The 19,756-nt window shown below is 43.3% G+C and overlaps 1 protein-coding gene across 4 annotated transcripts in view; it reads right to left on the bottom strand.

Moving 5' to 3' along the window:
* Positions 1–16,565, bottom strand: part of FEZ2 (fasciculation and elongation protein zeta 2) — a 64,378-nt gene extending 47,813 nt beyond the window's left edge. For all 4 annotated transcript variants that reach the window (XM_049870352.1, XM_049870354.1, XM_049870353.1 and 1 more), the window contains exons 1-2: positions 16,273–16,565; positions 9,903–10,011 (exon numbers count right to left, since the gene is read on the bottom strand). In XM_049870352.1, the coding sequence (XP_049726309.1) occupies positions 9,903–10,011; positions 16,273–16,532 (369 nt within the window). In that variant the 5' untranslated portion in view covers positions 16,533–16,565. The remainder of the gene's footprint in view (positions 1–9,902; positions 10,012–16,272) is intronic.
* Between the last annotated feature and the right edge of the window lie 3,191 nt (positions 16,566–19,756).

Genomic DNA, 19,756 nt, shown 5'->3' with positions numbered 1-19,756 from the left:
TTTGAGGAGGTCTTTTGCAGCAGATTTGTCCAATGCAATGCATTGTTTGATTTCTTGACTGCTGTTTCCATGGGTGTTGATTGCGGATCCAGGTAATATGAAATCCTGGACAACTTCAATCTTTTCTCCGTTTATCATTCTTATCAGGAGGCATCAGTCCCTGGAGAAGGACATTATGCTTGGTAAAGTAGAGGGTCAGCGAAAAAGAGGAAGACCCTCAATGAGATGGATTGACACAGTGGCTGCAACAATGGGCTCAAGCAAAACAGCAATCGTGAGGATGGCACAGGACTGGGCAATGTTTCGTTCTGTCGTACAGGGTCACTATGAGGCAGAGCTGACCTGACGGCACCTAACCAACTCGACAACAAACATTGGTACTGAAGGAAGAAGTCCAAGATATACTGAAGACACTGGCAAAAAACAAGGCTCTAGGAACTGACAGAATGCCAGCTGAAATGTTTCAACAGGTGCACTGCTATAAGTGCTCACTTGCCTATGCTGAGAAATTTGGAAGACAGCTACCCGACCAACTGACCAGAAGCGATCCGTATCTGTGCCCATACCAAAGACAGGTGATCCAACTGAATGTGGAAATTATTGGGCAATATTATTAATATCACACACAAGTAAAACTTTCCTGAATATCATTCAAAAGCAGTTACAGCAGTACAGAGACAGTGACTACCTGAAATTCAAGCTGGATTCAGGAGAGGATGTGGTATATCACTGCTGATGTCAGATGGGTCTTGGCTGAAGGCAGACAATGCCAGAAAGGTGTTTACCTGTGTTTTATTGACTATGCAAAGGCATTTGACTGTGTGGGTCATCACAAATTATGGACAACATTATGAAGAATGGAAATTCCAGGGCACTTAATTGTGCTCACGCAGAACCTCTATATAGACCAAGAGGCGGTCGTTCGAACACAGCAAGGGGAAACTGCTTGGTTTAAAGTCAGGCAAGGTGTGCACCAGGGTTGTATTCTTTCACCACACTTACTCAATCTGTATGTTGTGCAAATAACCCGAGAAGCTGGACTATAGGAAGTAGAACTGGCCATCAAGGTTGGAGGAAGATTCATTAACAATTTGTGATATGCAGATGAAACAACCTTGCTGGCTGAAAGTGAAGAGGACTTGAAGCACTTATTGACGAAGAGCAAAGACCACAGCCTTCACTATGGATTAAACCTCAACATAAAGAAAACAAATGTTCTCACAACTGCACCAATAAGCAACACCATGACAAAAAGAATGAAGTTGTCAAGAATTTCATTTTACTTGGATCCACAATCAACACCCATGGAAGCAGCAGTCAAGATATCAGATGACGCATTGCATCAGGAGAAAATCTGCTGCAAAATACCTCTTCAAAGTGTTAAAAAGCAAAGATGTCACTTTGAGGACTAAGGTGTGCCTGACTCAAGCCATGGTATTTTCAATCACCTCATATGCATGCGAAAGCTGGACAATGAATGAGGACTGAAGAAGAACTGATGCCTTTGAATTACAGTGTTGGCAAAGAATATTGAATAGACCATGGATTGCCAAAAGAACAAACAAATCTGTTTCAGAAGAACTACAGCCAGAATGCTCCTTAGAAGCCAGGATGGCCAGACTTCATCTCATATACTTTGGACACGTTATCAGGAGGTATCAGTCCCTGGAGAAGGACATCATGCTTGGTAAAGTAGAAAGAGCAAAAAAGAGGGAAGACCCTCAATGAGATGGATTGACACAGTGGCTACAACACTGGGCTCAAGTATAACAACAATCGTGAGGATGGCGCAGGACCAGGTAGTGTTTCCTTCTGTTGTACACAGGGTCACCATGAGTCAGCAGTGATATATCATATATTTTTTACAAAAAAAAAAAAAAAAAAGGGAGAAAGAGACAGTAGCTGCTGATACTGCTTATACACAACCAAACACCTCACAGGATTTATTTTCTTTGTTCAGAACTTTAGGGCATGATTTTGTAAGACATTCTAGTCAACTGGCCTTAAATTGTTTTCAGTGCTTCTATCCTACCTCCTAGTTTGTTGTGTAGTGCCTGAGGCCTTAAAAGCTTGCTAGTAGCCATCCAAGGTACAACAATTGAACCAGTATTCACCTGGAGAAGCAGAGGAAGGAGAGTTGAGAATAGCAGGAAAAAGTGAAATGAATGTCTAATTGCCTCCATGAACAACTGCATCCTTTGCCAAGAGACCAAAAGCTCTGGATGGTGCCTGGCTACCATTACTGAACAATTTGATCAAAGATTCCATAGAAGAATCCTGATCAAAGAGAGGAAAATGTGGAACAAAAATTTCAAATTCTCATGGAATCCAGACTTTTTGGTGCCATTGAGGCTGGAGGACCCCCCTCCCCAAACTACTGCCCTGAAGAAATCTTTAAGCCTTAAACCTAAACTATCCCCTTAAGTCATCTTTAAACCAAACAGTAGTTTAGCTTAATTAGTAAAGAATGTTTGCCTTGAGTACTGCACTCTTTTAAAAAACTATCTATACGGGATCAAACTGACAACAGCAATTTGAAAGGTTATATGAGAAGTTTAGGGGGTAGCGACTTTATGTTAATTTGGTAAAATAATTTGGAAAAGGATATGGAAAAAGATGGCACAACTCGAAATATATAACCAATGTCACTGAATTGTACCTGTAGAAATCGATGAATTGGTATATTTTTGTTCTGTATATTTCTACCAAAAATAAATATGTATAATTCATAGTTTAAGTACACCAAAACTGTTAACAGTGCTTATTATCTTCACTGAGGGGATAAAGGGCTCTTTTTGGTTCTTTGTTATACTGTTGGCTTGGTCTACATTAATACATATGCCTTTATAACCATATGGAGTCCCCTGGTGTCACAGACTGCTAAGCGCTCAGCTAACCAAAAGGTTGGAGGCTTGAATCCACCCAGAGGACCCTTGCTCTACATCCAAAAGGTCACAGCCATTGAAACCCCCATGGAGCACACTTCTACTCTGACACACATGGGACACCATGAGTCGGAACTGGCTCAACAGCAGCTGGTTTGGTTTGGTTTTGGTAATCATATAAGATTTTTATTTTAAAACTAAATTTTGCATTTCTATCAAGTTCCCAGGTGATGCTAATGCTTCTGGTTAGGTACCAATTCTGAGACCACAAGTGCAGCAGTGGTTCTCAAAATTCATGATACATAAGAATCACCTAGGGATCTTGTTATAATGTAGATTCTGATTCAGTATATCTGGGGTGGAAATGCAAATTCTCAGCAGGGGTTGGACTCGGAAAGAACTAACTCAAAGCCCTAGAATAAAGACATCTTCAGACATGCAAGTTCTCAAAATCTACCTCTCCTGTACCTTTTTCAAAAACCTACTGCAGAGTGTATCCACCAAAACCAGGAGAAAAGCCAAAGAGAAAGAAAACACAGGATCCACTATAAGAGAAAGATGAAAAGAATTCTTGCATTGGTGGTGATGGGAAGGTCCCAGAATCGTCGCTATAAAGCTAGAGTAGAAAGTAGTCAGTTCAGATTAGAATTGCTATGGCATAAGGCCTCAAGAAAGGCTAAGAAAGAGCCCAGAAGAACTAGATGGTGCCCTGCTACCACCATTGACCACTTTGACAGGGATTACAATAGAGGGTCCCAGACGGAAAAGGAGAAAAATGTAGAATAAAATTCAAATTCACGAAAAAAAAGACCCGACATAATGATCTGACAGAACCTAGAGGAACCTCCAAGACTACAGTCCCCAGACATCCTGCTAACTCAGGGCTAGGGCCACTCTCAAAGTCCACCTCTCAGCCAAAGATCACGCAGGCCTGTAGAACAAACACTGGCACACTTAATGAACGTGCTTCTTAGTTCAATCAAGTATCTGAGACCAAATGAGCAACACCTGCCCAGAAGCAGCAACAAGAAGGCAAGAAGGGCCAGGAAAGCTAGACGAATAGACACGGAGAAAATGGGGTAGGAAGGGGGAGGGTAGGCACATTGTGAGGATTGCAACCAATGTCACAAAACAATATGTGTATAAATTTTTGAATGAGAAACTAATTTTCACTGTAAAAGAAAAAAAAAGAAAGGCTTAGAGGAGATTGGCTGATAGATTACCTAGCTGTGCCCAAAAATGAATTTTAAGGCTCTGTTGAGGAGGACTGGGTGAACTAACTATCAACTAAGTAAACCACAAAAAAAGGGCAATTATTACCCTATCAAGAACAAAAAACGTACAAGAGAGGAAATTTAACCATAATACACCGAAGTAGGTCAACTGTGAATACCTGAATAGTCAAAATAATGTGAATGATGACTAATCAAATATTGTGATATAATTATACTGGGAAAATGGGAAAGGGGAAGTTTTTTGAGGATTATAATGTTGGCGACTGGGGTGCTAAATCCTCACCCTCTTTGGTAGAAAGTAAAAGGACAGGACTAAGATAAAAAAAAATAAATGGTATGAGCATATAATCTACTAGAAGAAACAGCTGAAGTAGTTGATAGTGGTTGTCTCTGGTAAGCAGCAATCAAAATCCATTGCTGTTGAATCAATTCCGACTCACAGAGACCCTATAAGGGGCAGAGGACTGCTTTTTCATTTTAAATCCTATAGTTCCAGTTTACTTTTCAAGTTCTGACAGTTATTCCTTTAATAATTTACTTTTACTGAGAAAAGAGGCGGGTCAAGGTGCTAGGATCTTGATGGGAGCGCATATTTTACTTTGAGATTGTGAAGTGGAAAAAAGTGCCACAATATGGTGACAAGCGCATGCGGATGATGTGAAGCAGACCTAATAGTCATCCTCATTATCTCTAAACTTTTATGCTGTAGCTTGAGAACCACAGCTTTATTTTTCCTCTTCTGACCTATAAACAATTAAAAGTTCTAAAATTATCCTTAAGAAAGATGCTACTGTCTTCTTCTTGTTTCTATTCTTGAAGAGATAAAGATGAATAAGGCGAGGACCCTGTCCTTGAAGCAATGCCTGATAGAAGGGAAGATGATGACACAGAAGATGCTCCTGAACCAAAGTGGTCTAGAAGACTTCACTCACATGGGCACATTCAAGAATTGCAATGGATTCGGAATAGGTTTCCGGTGACTGCCAAAACACACAGGTGATACCAATAAGCCATCAGAATAAATTTCCATGACAACAGAAACAATGGTCCCAGATCATCTTTCCAGAGAGGGAGCCAAGCCCATTCCCCACAGACATGGCATATGCTAAGGGCTGGAATCCCTTTCAGGCTTTGAAAACTAACCTTGCCTGTCTGGGTGTCATTATTCACTCTCCCATTCGGCATAAAGGTGCCTTAGTAATTGCCAAGCATGCCCACCACCCCTTCCTGAGCTGGTGGTGCTGCTTCCCTATAGGAAACTGAAGATGCGTCCAATGGAAAAAATGCGCCCACATAAGATTTTGGAATGTACCAGTTGCCATGCTTTAGAACAGACCCACCAAGTTTTGAAGTGTGCCACCCTAAACTTCAATGAAAGAAAAGTAGAAAACTGAAATCTAGCAAGCTGAAGTTTCCTGAATGTTCTTCTCATCTTAATGCAAAATAAAAATTTAAAAAAAAAAAAGCTCCCTCCGTCAAGGAAAAAACTTCCTATACACCCTGTTTTATAACTAGAATAATCCAAACAATTCTTCCAAAGGTATATTTTCATACTTCAGTCATGGAAAGACTAGAGGTCCCCAGTGGGCCAAAGGTAAAACAAATTTCCCAGGAAAATAGACTATCTAGGACAATGATATAGCTGCTTCTTACACAGTCCTTACTGTCCATTTGTTCTTCAGGAACTTAAGTGTGCCACTTCTTCCAGAGGAAGAGAGTTCTAATTTCAGTTCCATTCATTCATCATCTGATAGTTATGTCACAATATAAAATCACTTCAATGTGCTGCGTTTTTCCAGATAAGGCTTTTACAATAGTACTAGTACAAATAAGTCATTACAAATTACTGCCCTTGGAGCCCCGGTGGCGCAACAATTAAGTGCTCAGCTGCTAACCCACCCAGCAGGAGAAAGGTCTGATCATCTGCTCCCGTAAAGATTACAGCTAAGAAAACACTATGGGTAAGTTTTGCTCTGCACATGGCGTCACTATGAGTCAGAATCAACTCCACCCTTGGCTATACCATCACTCTGGCATTGAAAATAACATTCAAAAGGCAAAAAAAAAAAGAACGCATTTCTAAGATACAGTCTAAAAACAATACAAGATGATGTACATTTTACTCAAAGAAACTAGATTATCCTATTCATCCTGCTAATTTACTTCTCTTGGAAACTGTGTCATGGATTGAATTATGTCCCCCAAAAATATCTGTCAACCTGGCCAGGTCATGATTCCCTTATACGACTGTATGACTGTCTACCATTTTATCATCTGAAGTGATTTCCCTATGTGTTGTAAATCACTATGATGAATTGAGATGGATTAGTGGCAGTTATATTGATGAGATACACAAGATTAGGTACTGTCTTAAGCCAATCTCTTTGAGATATAAAAGAGAGAAGCAAGCAGAGAGATGTAGGGACCTCATAGCACCATGAAAGCAGTGCTAAGAGCAGAGTGTGTCCTTTGGACCTGAGGTTCCTTCTCTGAGATGCTACCAGGCCAAGGGAAGACTGAAGACAAGGACCTTCCTTCAGAGCTGACAGAGAGAGAAAGCCTTCCCCTGGAGCGGGCTCCCTGCATTCGGACTTGCAGCCTACTGGACTGTGAGAGAATAAACTTCGCTTTGTTAAAGCCATCCACTTGTAGTATTTGTTACATCTAGCAGCACTAGATGACTAAGACACTATGAAAGTATCCCTTGGGTATTTTTTAGTATGTCAAACAAAAAAAGACTCACTGACTGGCTAGTGTGGATTCGGCACTATGTTAAATAATGTAGAGAGTGGTTTTTAAAAACTCTGAGCTTACAGTCTCACTAATGAGGCCATTCGTTGGGTCATTAAACGAACACTTCCAATATGTGCCAAGCACAGTAGTAGTTACTACAATGACAAATATGAAGATACCTAGGGGAAGTCACAATCTACTGACAGACCCAGTTAGTAAGAGAAGACAGTAACGACTGCAGACATGACAAAGCACTGTGGGAGCCCCAGGACCAGCATGCAGGTGACAACTGGGTTAAATTCTGTGGGACACATAACAAGGCCTTGAAGACTTCACCCATCAGAAGCATAACTGATTCCCACAAAGAGGAACACATTTTCCTCCCCTGCAGGGGCTAAGGCCATGGCTAAATGGCCATCTGTCAGATGCTAGGGATGGGGATCCCCCGAGTGAGAGGTTGGATTAAGTGTCCTTTAAAGTCCCTTCCAACTCTAAAATTGTATAATTCCATGAGATCAACAGAGGCTAAAACAGTAACAGGAATTTTCAGAGAAGAAGGGAAACTTGAACTAAGCCCAAAAACGTTAGCAAGGATCTAAATAAGCAGAGAGTGTAAAATACTTCATTTTGTTCCTTGTCACTAAATGTATGCCAGGTCAGTCTGCAAAACAGCTTTACAGGGTGAACAATTCAAAGAAGCAGCAAGAATTCTAGAGCCACCAGAATACTGGAAAATATATTAAGAATTCTAGCTTTCACAAGAAAATAATAGGTAGGAGGCTTTCCTGAGTCATATATTTAAGAAAATCATTTTCATGACCTATACTACTTAAAATACTGACAGCCCTACTGCACTGTACTCCCAACAATCACACCATTACACTTAACAAAATAGAGAGCGTGCCAGAAGAAAGAGCTGGCATAGTTTACATTGTTATTTGATAAGGAACTTAAATAGGGCCTAAAATTGTAATCTAGCTATGTTTCTTATGAGCTTTAAATAAACCTAACACTTCGATTTTCCATTTAAAGTAATTCTCTTCCCTTTTCCCACCCCCACCCCAACTGTCCCAACACCTGTGCTCACACTTCTGATTCAAGGCATCTTCACTTTACAATTCCACAACATAAACATTAGCCTGAGAGAGGACAAGTTGGCAGCCCTTAAGAACTGACATGTCTTTTAAAGGTTCCCCAATATTCACAGGAACACATTGCTTTCTGACAACATGTCAGGTCCAACAAGCCATTAAATTCAAGGCTAACTCTGTACTAATATTCCAGCACCCTCAATACATTAAAGCACAGGCTAGCAAGAGACAGAAAGGGCCACATGAACCAGCAACTACATCATCCTGAGACAAGAAGAACTAGATGGTGCCCGGCTACAACTGATGACTGCCCTCACAGGGAACTCAACAGAGAACCCCTGAGGGAGCAGGAGAGCAGTGGCATGCAGACCCCAAATTCTCATAGGACCAGACTTAATGGTCTGACTGAGACTAGAAGGACCCCGGTGGTCATGGCCCCTAGACCTTCTGTTGGCCTAGGACAGGAACCATTCCCGAAGCCAACTCTTCAGACATGGATTGGACTGGACAAAGGGTTGGAGAGGGATGCTGGTGAGGAGTGAGCTTCTTGGATCAGGTGGACACTTGGGACTATGTTGGCATCTCCTGCCTGGAGTAGAGATGAGAGGGCAGAGGGGGTTAGAAGCTGGTGAAATGGACACAAAAAGAGAGAGTGGAGGGAGAGAGCAGGCTGTCTCATTAGGGGGGGAGTAATTGGGAGTGTATAGCAAGGTGTATATGGGTTTTTGTGTGAGAGACTGACTTGATTTGTAAACTTTCACTTAAAGCACAATAAAAATTATTTAAAAAAAAAACACAGGCTAGGATTCTCACTAAGTGTTCTCAGCACATCAAAATAGTGTTATTCAAAGACACAATCTTTGATGGTTACAAGGGAGGGGACAGGCAGAGATGGAAAAACACTAAACAGACAATAGATAAGTGGTAACTTTTGTGAAGGGTAAGACAGTACACAATACTGGGGAAGCCAGCACAACTTGTACAAGGCAAGGTCATGGAAGCTCCATAGACATACCCAAACTCCCTGAGGGACTGAATTACTGGGCTGAGGGCTGTGGGGTCCATGGTCTCAGGGAATATCTAACCCACCTGACATAACATAGTTCATAAAGAAAATGTTCTACATTCTACTTTGGTGAGTAGTCTGGGGTCTTAAAAGCCTGTAAGCAGCCATCTAAGATACTTCACTGCTCTCATCCCTTTGAGAGCAAGAGAGAATGAAGAAAACCAAAGATACAAGGGGAAGATTAGTCCAAAGGTCTAGTGGAACACAACTACCACGGCCTCCACCAGACGGAGTCCAGTACAACTAGATGGTGCCTGGCTACCACCACTGAGTCCCCTGACAGGGATCACAATAGAAGGTCCCGGGCAGAGCTGGAGAAAAACGTAGAACAAAACTCTAACTCACAAAAAAAACACCAGACTTACTGGCCAGAGACTGGAGAAACCCTGAGAGTATGGCCCCCGGACACCCTTCTAGCTCAGTAATGAAATTACTCCTGAGGTTCACCCTTCAGCCAAAGATTAGACAGAAGGCAGAAGGGGACACGAAAGCTGGTAATAAGGAACTCAAGGTCAAGAAGGGAGAGTGTTGATATGTCGTGGGGTTGTTAACCAATGTCATAAAACAATATGTGTACTAACTGCTTAATAAGAAACTAATCTGCTTTGTAAACCTTCATTTAAAGTACAATAAAAAAAATGTTATTCAAGCTGGAAAAAAATGCTGATAGGTGCCAGTCATATACAAGTGATAGAAATTTAGCTAAATATTCACAAGTGAGCATGCTGGGCAAGAACTGGAGGAAAGTGCTAGCAAGTTGATAGCAGGGGAGACAAAACTGCAATACAGGACCACTCCAATTTCATACACTTGGAAATAAGAGGCAACACAATGAATGTGTCTTAGTTCCATTCTCAGAATCAGTTGTTCAGAAACTACTGGTCTAACTTACCCCTTTTTCTGAGAGGTTCAGAGTAAGCAAGTGCAAGGTCCTGGTGTGGGATGACTTCCAGTCCACAGGCATTACGTTTCCATAATTATCTGTCAGAGCATTCCAAATCCTCAAAAAGAAGAAAACCACAATCAACAAACATTAACATTCCACATGTCTTTTATTAAACAAACATTTATCATAACAGTGGAAGAGGAGTCCCTGGGTCGCACAAACAGTTAACACGTTCGGTGGCTAACCAAAAGGCTGGAGATAGGGATCCAGTCAGAGGCTCCTCGGAAGAAAGGCCTGGGAATCTACTTTGGAAAAAATCAGCCACTGAAAGCCCTGTGGGGTACAGGTCTACTGACACACATGAGGACGTCATGAGTCGGAGCTGAAGCAACAGCAACTAGTTTTACCGTGGAAGAAGAACGCCGAGTATTAAAGAAGAAAAACAGAAGACACATCGTTTCTCAGAAAAACATCACCAAAGTAGAGCATGATAAACAAGACTAAATGGAAATCATATAACTGGGCTGACAAGTCCTCAGGAAAGGTAGCGTAGGAAACTCCCAAAGTCAGTATGTGCCCAGCTCCTAGATGTTTACAAACTATTACTACTGATGATAATGGCGAACACTTCAACTGTACTGTGTGCCAGCACTGTCATAAGCAATTTACATATATCAACTCACTTAATCTTTAAAAACAATATTATGTGGTAGGATGCATTATTACCTGTTTTATGGATGAGGAAACCAAGGCACAGAGAGTTCAAGTAATGTTTCCAGGCCACACAGGTAGCAGCCACACCATACTTTACACTTTTCTTTCTGTAACTTTCAAACATATTAAAAAAAAAACTTTGCCATCGAGTCTATTCGGACTTGTAGTGACCCTACAGGACACGGCAGAACTGCCATAGGGTTTCCAAGGCTGTACTCTTTACAGAAGCAGGCTGCCACATCTTTCTCCCACAGAGGGGCTGGTGGGTTCAAACCACTGAGCTTTTGGCTAGCAGCCAAGCATTTAACTACTGCACCACCAGGGCTCCTTCCAAACATATAGACTGTTTCATAAAAGTCAATAATCTCTCTCTAACCAAAGATGTGTTATACTTTCTGAAGAAAAGTACCCCTATTCAGGCTCAATGCGAGTAGAGACAGGGATTTTAAATCTAATTTGAAATATAATAAACTAACAACTAAGACAGAAATGAATGAAAGGAGAAAGAGACAGACTTCGCAATGAAATATCTACTGCAATTACCCTACCTTATTATCAAATGGCAGTTTGGGGCAGCAGTAGGGTAAAACGAAAATGGCACTTGACTGAGATTCAGGAAACACAGACTCCTGTCTCCATTCTTCCGTAAACAAAGAGTCTTTGGACAAGCCCCTTAACCTGTCTAAGTATCAGCCACCCTTCTATAAAATGAGAGGCTTGGACAAGAATAGCAGACATTCCCTCTAGCTCTATTAGTCTAAGTATTGATTCAAATGAGTTGCATTGAGGAAAGTCTCAAACACACCAGATATGGACAACAAGCTCCAGTTTCGTGACTGAAATTCAGGTTTCAGTACTAAAGTAACAATCAGCGTAATAAAACATGAAGTTGTATGACAAAAACAGAGTTCGGAGATACAAATGAGATGTATCTCATTAACTGGGCAAGTAAAGTTAAACACTACACATAAAAGCTATTTCATGGCTGTGTTGTCGTTAGGCGCCGTAGAGTCATTTCCCTATGTACAACAGAACGAAACACTGCCCAGTCCTGCACCATCCTCGTGATTGTTGTTATGCTTGAGCTCATTACTGCAGCCACTGTGTCAATTCATCTCGAGGGTCTTCCTCTTTTTCACTGACCCTCTACACTACCAAACATGATGTTCTTCTCCAGGGACTGGTACCTCCTGATAACATGTCCAAAGTATGTGAGATAAAGTCTCGCCATCCTCACTTCTAAGGAGCATTCTGGCTGTACTTCTCCCAAGACGGATTTGTTCACTCTTTTGGCAGTCCATGACATTCAATATTCTTCGCCAACACCATAATTTAAAGGCTAGAGGTATACAAATGGATGTCATAAGAAAAAAAAAAATCTGAAAATTATAATGGGTATCTAATTGTGAATAGTCCCTGGGCAGCACAAGTGGTTACGCGCTGGACTACTAAGCGAAAGGCTGGGAGTTCAAACCCACCCAGAGGTGCCTCAGAAGACAGGCCTGGCAATCTGCTTCTAAAAGGTCTCAGCCACAAAAGCCCTATGGAGCACAGTTCTACTCTGCATATACAGGGTTGCTATGAGTCGGAATCAACTTGACAGCAACTAATGTCAACAATTGTGAATAAGCAATTCAATAACTGGTTGGAATTTTTCCAAGTGTAAGCCACTGGAAAACAAATACGATACAATGGGCACATAAAAATAAGAATACAAGATTTTAAAATAGTGAGGCAGCATACTTGATTTAATGAATAGGGATTTAGTGCTAAAAAGCAGCAGCCATGGGACCACAACTGCCAAATCATAAAGTCCCAAAAGACGTTTGCCTTTGGAACGCACATTCAGCCTCGCTAAAAACGTGAACTCAAGAAGCTCTTGAAAACCATCTCGTTTACCCAGCAAATCCCCATTCGCACAGCTCATTTCTATTCTCCTCTCTGTTGGAATCAGGTCTCCTCTAATGCCAACGTGCCAGGAAAAGATGTTAAGGCCTCTGGGTTGCTAACCTTGCCGGGTTTCTGGTCCACACCTTCCTGGCTGAAATTTTCAAATACTGAAGCAGTGACTGCATATCTAAACCCTGGTCATGAAAGTCAGTAGGATAGTCTAGCAGGTGAAAATAGTCCATAGTTTCTGGGTTTTGTTTTGTCTGCTTGCCTGCTCCTTCTTAAATGAGACTATCAAAAAAAGGACAAGCGCAATGGAATACTTTACCTAGAAGAAGGGATTGTGGGTGAATTTGATCTTCTAAGAAAATAAAGAACAATTAACAGTCCTCTAATCTACCAGGTGCTCCTTGGAAACCCTATGAGGCAGTTCTACTCTGTCCTATCCTATAGGGTCGCTATGAGTCAGAATAGACTCCACGACAATGAGTTTTGGTTTTCATCTCCACCAAGACCAAAACAATTGCAACTGGAAGGACACAGGGCCAACTTACCTGAAAGATTTTTGGAATTCTCCAGTCAAGACATGAACTGTCTTCATGCTTATCATGTACATATTACAACCAATCACAAACAACAGCTCTAGGGAGGTCAAAGTCTGACAACACTGAATCCTGAAGACACCCTTCTAAAGTAAAGCCTTGGTAGATAAGTACACTCTGTATCTAACCAAAACTAAAGCTGGACTCAGAACAGTTAAATAAAGTGCCCTGTTGTTGTTGTCCTTAGGTGCCATGGAGCGGATTTTGACTCATAGTGAGCCCATAGGGCTTTCTTGGCTGTAATCTCTATGGAAGCACATAGCCAAGTATTCCTCCCACAGAGCCACTAGGTGAGTTTGAACAGTGGACCTTTCAGTCAGCAGCCCAGTGCTTAACCACTGACTCGGCAGGGTTCCTTAAAATGCCCTAAAGCAAGGGAATATCTGAGAAAAAGAATTCTAAATCTCTAGTGAAAGGAGCATGATGGGCTCTATCAAACAGATTCAGGCACTGGAAAGGGGACAATGACCATGGTGACCAGCCCCAGGCCCTGAACAGAGAAAAAGAAATTTCTTATGTACCAAATCGAGGGATGTGTACTACCAGGAATATATCTACTAAAAACTGTTTTCGAACGTAACAAAATATTTTAAGTTTCACATCAACCTGTGATCTAAACAAAGGCTTAAAACAGACTGCTTCCAGACAGTACTTGTGAGGCAAAAACAGGAACCTCTAATTGTCTATATACAAACCACTGATGTGTTTTGAGTATGTTAACTCTTGATACGTAGTAAATTTTAAAATCCAGAATACGTTGTGAGTTCTAGCGATTCAGGGCAGGTACATCTACACATATATAGCTATTTTTTCTTTCGGAATAGATTCCAAAACTGTCATCTTTGTTGTTGACAGCATGCATATTTGTGTGCATAAAATCCATCATAAATTTTTTTCTCCTCTGCCTGGGCAGAACACTGTGAAGATGTATCAGTAAAAACATACAGTTTTGCCAAAACAGAAAGACAATGAAAAGATCAGGGGTGGCCAAGGGCTCAGGGGGAAGGGTGGAAAGATGAATAAGCAGAGCACAGGGCATTTTTAGGGCAGTGAAACTATTCTGCATGATATTGTAATGGTGACACATGACATTACGTATTTGTCAAAGCCCATAGGGCTGGACAATGCAATCAGTGAACCCTAATGTAAACTAAATGAAATGTTGCCTGGTCCTACTCCATCTCTATGATGGGTTAAAGATTAGACTGCTGTGATCCGTAGGGCTTCCAGTGACTGTCTGGGAATCGACCACCAGGCCTTTTCTTTCTAATTTGGGTTAGTCTGGAAGCTCCACTGAAACCCGCTCAGCATCACAGCAACAAGCAAGCCGCCACTGGCAGATGGGTGGTAGCTCCACAGGAGGTGCACTGGCTGGGAATCAAACTGAAGGCTCTGGCCTGGAAGGTGAGATTTCTACCACAAAACACCACTGACTCAGCTAATAACATACCAGTGATGGTTCCCCAACTGTAACAAATATACCACAGGAATGCAAGATAGAAACAATAGAAAAAACAATGCCTATGGGGTGTATTTGGACTCCGTACTTTCTGCATAAGGATCCCTGGTGGTGCAGCAGTTAAGTACTTGGCTGCTAACCAAAAGTTTGGAGGTTCAAAGTGTGAGTGGGAATCTGCTCCTAGAAAACCCTATGGGGGCAGTTGTATTTTGTCACATGGGATCACTATGAGTTGAAATCTATTTGCCGGCACCTAACAACATTCTTAAATTTTTTTTTTTAACAACATTCTGCATAATCTTTCTGTAAACCTAAAACTGCTCTAAAAATTAAAATGTATTTAAAAACTAAAAGTATATATATATATAGTCTCCAAGCACAGCTGGGCCATACACTGCTTAGCACTGTTTACAAGCCCGTTTCCAACTCTCCTCAAGTTCCCTACCTCATCCCTGGTCTATCTCCTCGTTCACAGAGGAAACCGAAGCCATCATGCTGGAACACCGTTCTGTGCCATGGATCCTTCTCCCTCTCTGAGAGAGACTGTGTTCCCTAATCTCTACTCTCTCCACCCCACCAATGCTCTGAAAACCATCCCTACCCACATCCTCAGTCCTCACTCCGTTAATTTTACCTTCAGCCTCTCCAGTAGCTCCTCTCCCCATGTATATACAATATGCTCACTTTCTGAGCTCTCACTTTTGACCATCTTCTGAGGTAAAATGCCGCTTTGTAGTTACAACTTTTACTCCACCACATTATAACTGGGGGTCAGGGTGGTCAAATAAAGTGCTCCAGGAGCTCTGCTGTTGCCTCTTCCCCAGCTCTCATAAATCACTGTGAATTTCTTATCTTTGCATTTAGGTGGCTCTTCCCACTGCTTATGCACTGGCCTCCCCACCACACTGTAAGATCCTTGCCATTAATATCCAGAGCCCTTCCTTTTAGCCTCTGCGGCAGCTTGCACTCTACCTGGACACTCTGCAGGGCCCAATAAATACCTATGGCATAAGTGCTGTTTCACACTTAGTACTTTTAAACGTGGGATATCATCAGCCCAGAACGCCAGACCTTTCTTCACCTGCCAGGCGAACTCCTGCACATTCACCTGGATCCAGTTTTCACAGCTTTCTTTATGAAGGCTTTCCTGACTCTCCCCCACACATCTTTTAGATCGCCCGTATTTTGCGCACATACCCATTACAGCACTTTTCAGACCATACGAATCATGTGTTTTCAAATCAATCTCCCATCCTAGGCTGTGTCCTACTTTAGAAAGACAGTGTCGCAGTCATCTTGTATTCCTAGCGCGAGGCACTGCCTGGCACTTAGCAGGAGCTTAGTAACTGCTCTTTGACCGAATGAATGGCGACACACGTGCCCCAGTGGGGACGGTCTCTCACTACGGGCTGGGTACAAGGAGGCTCCCTCTAAACCAAACACCGGCTTCCTTTCTATGAAAGAGGGGACGGAGGGGCAGCGGCGGAGCGTCGAGGCCGCGTGGGAGGCGCGGACCCGGGATTTGATCTCCCAGCTCGCAGGGGCTGCAGAGGCCGGAGGCGCAGTGGAAGCGGGAGGAAGAGCAGGGGGCGGGGACTCCTGGTCCATGGAGGCGGAAGGGGGTGCGGGGAGGAGCCTGCGCCGAAGTCCCGCCGAGGCCGCGGACCGGGCGACGGGGGAGGGAGGGAGGGGAAGGAGGGGCCGCACTCACTCGTCCCCCTGCAGGAGGCTGCGCTCCGTGATGGGCCGCACGGCCGCCCGCGGGGGATCGGCCCCCGCGCCCGACGGCCGGAAACACAGGCTCAGCTTCTCCTCCAAGCTGCGGGCCAGCGCGGGGAAGCCGATACCTCCCCCGCCCGCCCCTGCCCCGGCCCCGGCCTCGGGGCTCGCGTTACAGTTCTCCTCGTCCCGGAGGCTCCGGGCCGGCTCCTGGAACTCATAGAAATCCTGCCAGTCCCCGTCGGCCGCCATCACCTCCCGGCGCCGCCGCGCGCCCCGCCCCGCCGGCCCCGCCCCGCCCCGCCCCGCCGTCGGCACCGACCCGACTGGCCGGGCCCCGCCCCGGTCCGCCCCGACGTCCCTGCCCAACCCCGCCGTCGGCCCCGACCCGACTGGTCCCGCCCCGCCCTGACAGGTCCCGTCTGGCCCCGCCCCGCCCCGACCGGCCCCGCCCTTCCCCGGCCAGCCGGCCCCGCCCCGGCCGGCCCCGCCCCACCCTGCTGTCTGGTCCTGACGGCTCCCGCCCCGCCCCGGCCGGCTCGGCCCTCCTCGCCGTCGGCCCCGCCCCACCCCGGCGGCCGGCCCCGCCTCCAAATACCGTGTCCTACCCCCTTCCTCCTGCTACTTGGAGGTCTTCTGTCCCAGCCACCCAGTTCCCTAGCCTTTCATTTCCCTCCATCTTCTCAGAGTTGACAGTTGGTGCCATACATAGAAAGGACAACCTTCACTGTGTTGAGTCACTGTCATTTCGAAATATCTTCCTTCTTTGTTCTCTTACTGGAAATTTGGCTCAAATGTGTTTAAAATAAAAGATTCCTTTAAGTTGCAGCCTGGGTGGTGCAATCAACCGCTGACATAAAGCTTGACAGTTCAACCCACCCACCGGCTCCAGAAGAAAGGCCCGGTGATCTGCTTCTGTAAAGATTACAGCCAAGAAAAGCCTATGGAGCAGTTCTACTCTGTAACACAGCAGGTTGCCATGAATTGGAATCTACTGGATGGAAGTTTGGGGAAGTGTCCAATTTTGCCCCAAGGTGTTTCCCTAGAGTGTTGTTGTTAGTTGCCATTGAGTGGCCTCCAATTCATGGCATCTTACGTGTAACAGAGCTAAACATTGCTGTTCCTCAGCCATCTTCGTGATCTTTGGTATGTTTGAATTCTTATGTCAATCCATCTCATCAAGTCTCCCTAGTGTAACCCCTCATTAACTCATTCAAACCTGCCGTATGCAGATGACACAACATTGCTTGCTGAAAACAAAGAGGACTTGGAGTACTTATCGATGAAGATCAAAGACTGCAGCCTTCCATATGGATTACACCTCAACATAAAACAAAAATCCTCACAACTGGACCAATAAGCAACACCATGATAAACAGAGAGAAAAAGATTGAAGTTGTCAAAGATTTCATTTTACTTGGCTCAGAATCAACACCCATGGAAGCAGCAGTCAAGACATCAAATGAGGTACTGCATTGGACAAACGTGCTGCAAAAGACCTCTTTAAAGTTTCGAAAAGCAAAGATGTTACTTTGAGGACTAAGGTGCACCTGATCCAAGCCATGGTATTTTCAATCAACTCATACGCATGTGAAAGCTGGGCAATGAATAAGGAAGATTGAAGAATTGATGCCTTTGAATTACAGTGCTGGCAAAGAATATTAAATATACCGTGGACTGCCAGAAGAATGAACAAATCTGTCTTGGAAGAAGTACAGCCTTAGAAGCAAGGCATCTCACATACTTTGGACATGTTATCAGGAGGGACCAGTCATTGGAGAAGGACATCATGCTTGGCAGTGTAGAGGGTCAGTGAAAAAGAGGAAGAACCTCAATGAGATAGATTGACACAGTGGCTACAACAATAAGCTCCAACTTAGCAGTGATTGTAAGGATGGCACAAGAGTGGGCAGTGTTTCGTTCTGTTGTACATAGGGTAGCTATGAGTCTGAAGCACTTGACAGCACCTAACAACATACCAACAACACAGTAACCTGGTCCTTTTATAACATTCCAACCAGAATAACAGCCAGAGTCTCTGGGAAATGCTCAAATGGTACAAAATTCATTCCACAAATATTTTATGTCTCCTACGTGCTGTGCTGCATCCTGTGGAACATATGAAGATTAATAATTATGTGAGTTAATATTTGCAAAGCACTTAGACCAGAGCCTTACACTTAGTAAGGGCCACAAATCCACACTGCTCCCTACAAGGGGCTTACAATGTAGTGGGGGGTGTGATAAGACTAACAGGAAATCTCTCGTATGATATAAAAAATTAGTATGATTTTAAGGTGACTTGATTATATAGAGGCAATAAATGCTTAAGAGTTGATAAGAGTGATAGCTTTGGACTGGAGTAACCAAATACTTCATTTACAACGTGGGCCGAAGCTGACCATGAAAGGGGAGGTATTTTAGAAAAACAAACCTTAAATTGGAATTGGAAAATAAGATTTTTCCCAGTATACTTTGTCCATCTTTTGACAGCATGGAAACCCATCCTCAAGAATATATGTTAATACCAACATTTTCTTATTTCCCATTCCAATTGTTATCTCTTGTCCCATGTTAAACAAAATATTTCTGTGATTGAGCCTAAGAAACTGTTGATAATTACAGGCAAGATTGTTCCCTATTTCCTCCGAAACCTTAAAGGGAGCAAATCCTGAGTTCTGCTTGGCCAAGAGTTAGAACTAATTAACCCAAATCCATTGCTGTTGAGTGGATTCCGACTTACAGTAACCCTGTACGACAGAGTAGAACTATCCTACAGGGTTTCCAAGACTGTAAATCTTTCTCCCACAGAGGGCTGTTGGGTCTCAACTGCCAACCTTTTGGTTAACAGCCAAACTTTTAAGCCACTGCACCCCCTGGTTCCTTAGAACTAATTAGCCACCAGTTAATACCTTTGGGGTTGATGAGAAAATATTCTGGTTCAGCTGACATTTACCTATCTGAACGTTACTCAAAGCGATGCTCTAAACCTATCAAAGAGCTGTTTTTCTCTAGGTTTGTAGCCACACACAAAGTTATGAGAATACTGAGTTGACTCACACTCTCTGAAGTGTGTACATAGATAGCTAAGGCAAAATTGTTTTTTTGTTTGTGTGTTTGTTTTTTCTTCTTGACTTGTATCTCCGTTTACCTATGTGGTCTGTCTGAATCTATGAGTGGAAATAAAATTCACTTACTCTGAGAACCCAAATGTAGCACTGTCAACCTTTTCATTTGCTTGGCAATAAACTGCCACAGGGTTATGATCTCAGAATTTTATTTTAGTCGAATTTTCTACACAGGATGCTTTTTACTTTTAATTAAATGCAAACTACCTTGTGTCACCCTGGACACTTTGAATTGCAAAAACAGGATTTGAATCATTTCTTAATTTATATTTGCACACCCATAATAAGGAAACCCTGGTGGTGTAGTGGTTAAGTGCTACGGCTGCTAACCAAGAGATCAGCAGTTCG

This window comes from Elephas maximus, chromosome 26 (assembly GCF_024166365.1).
Source record: "Elephas maximus indicus isolate mEleMax1 chromosome 26, mEleMax1 primary haplotype, whole genome shotgun sequence".
NCBI lineage: Eukaryota > Metazoa > Chordata > Mammalia > Proboscidea > Elephantidae > Elephas > Elephas maximus.
The sequence above is the reverse complement of the archived record's forward strand: the minus strand, read 5'-3'. Positions and strand labels throughout refer to the sequence as shown.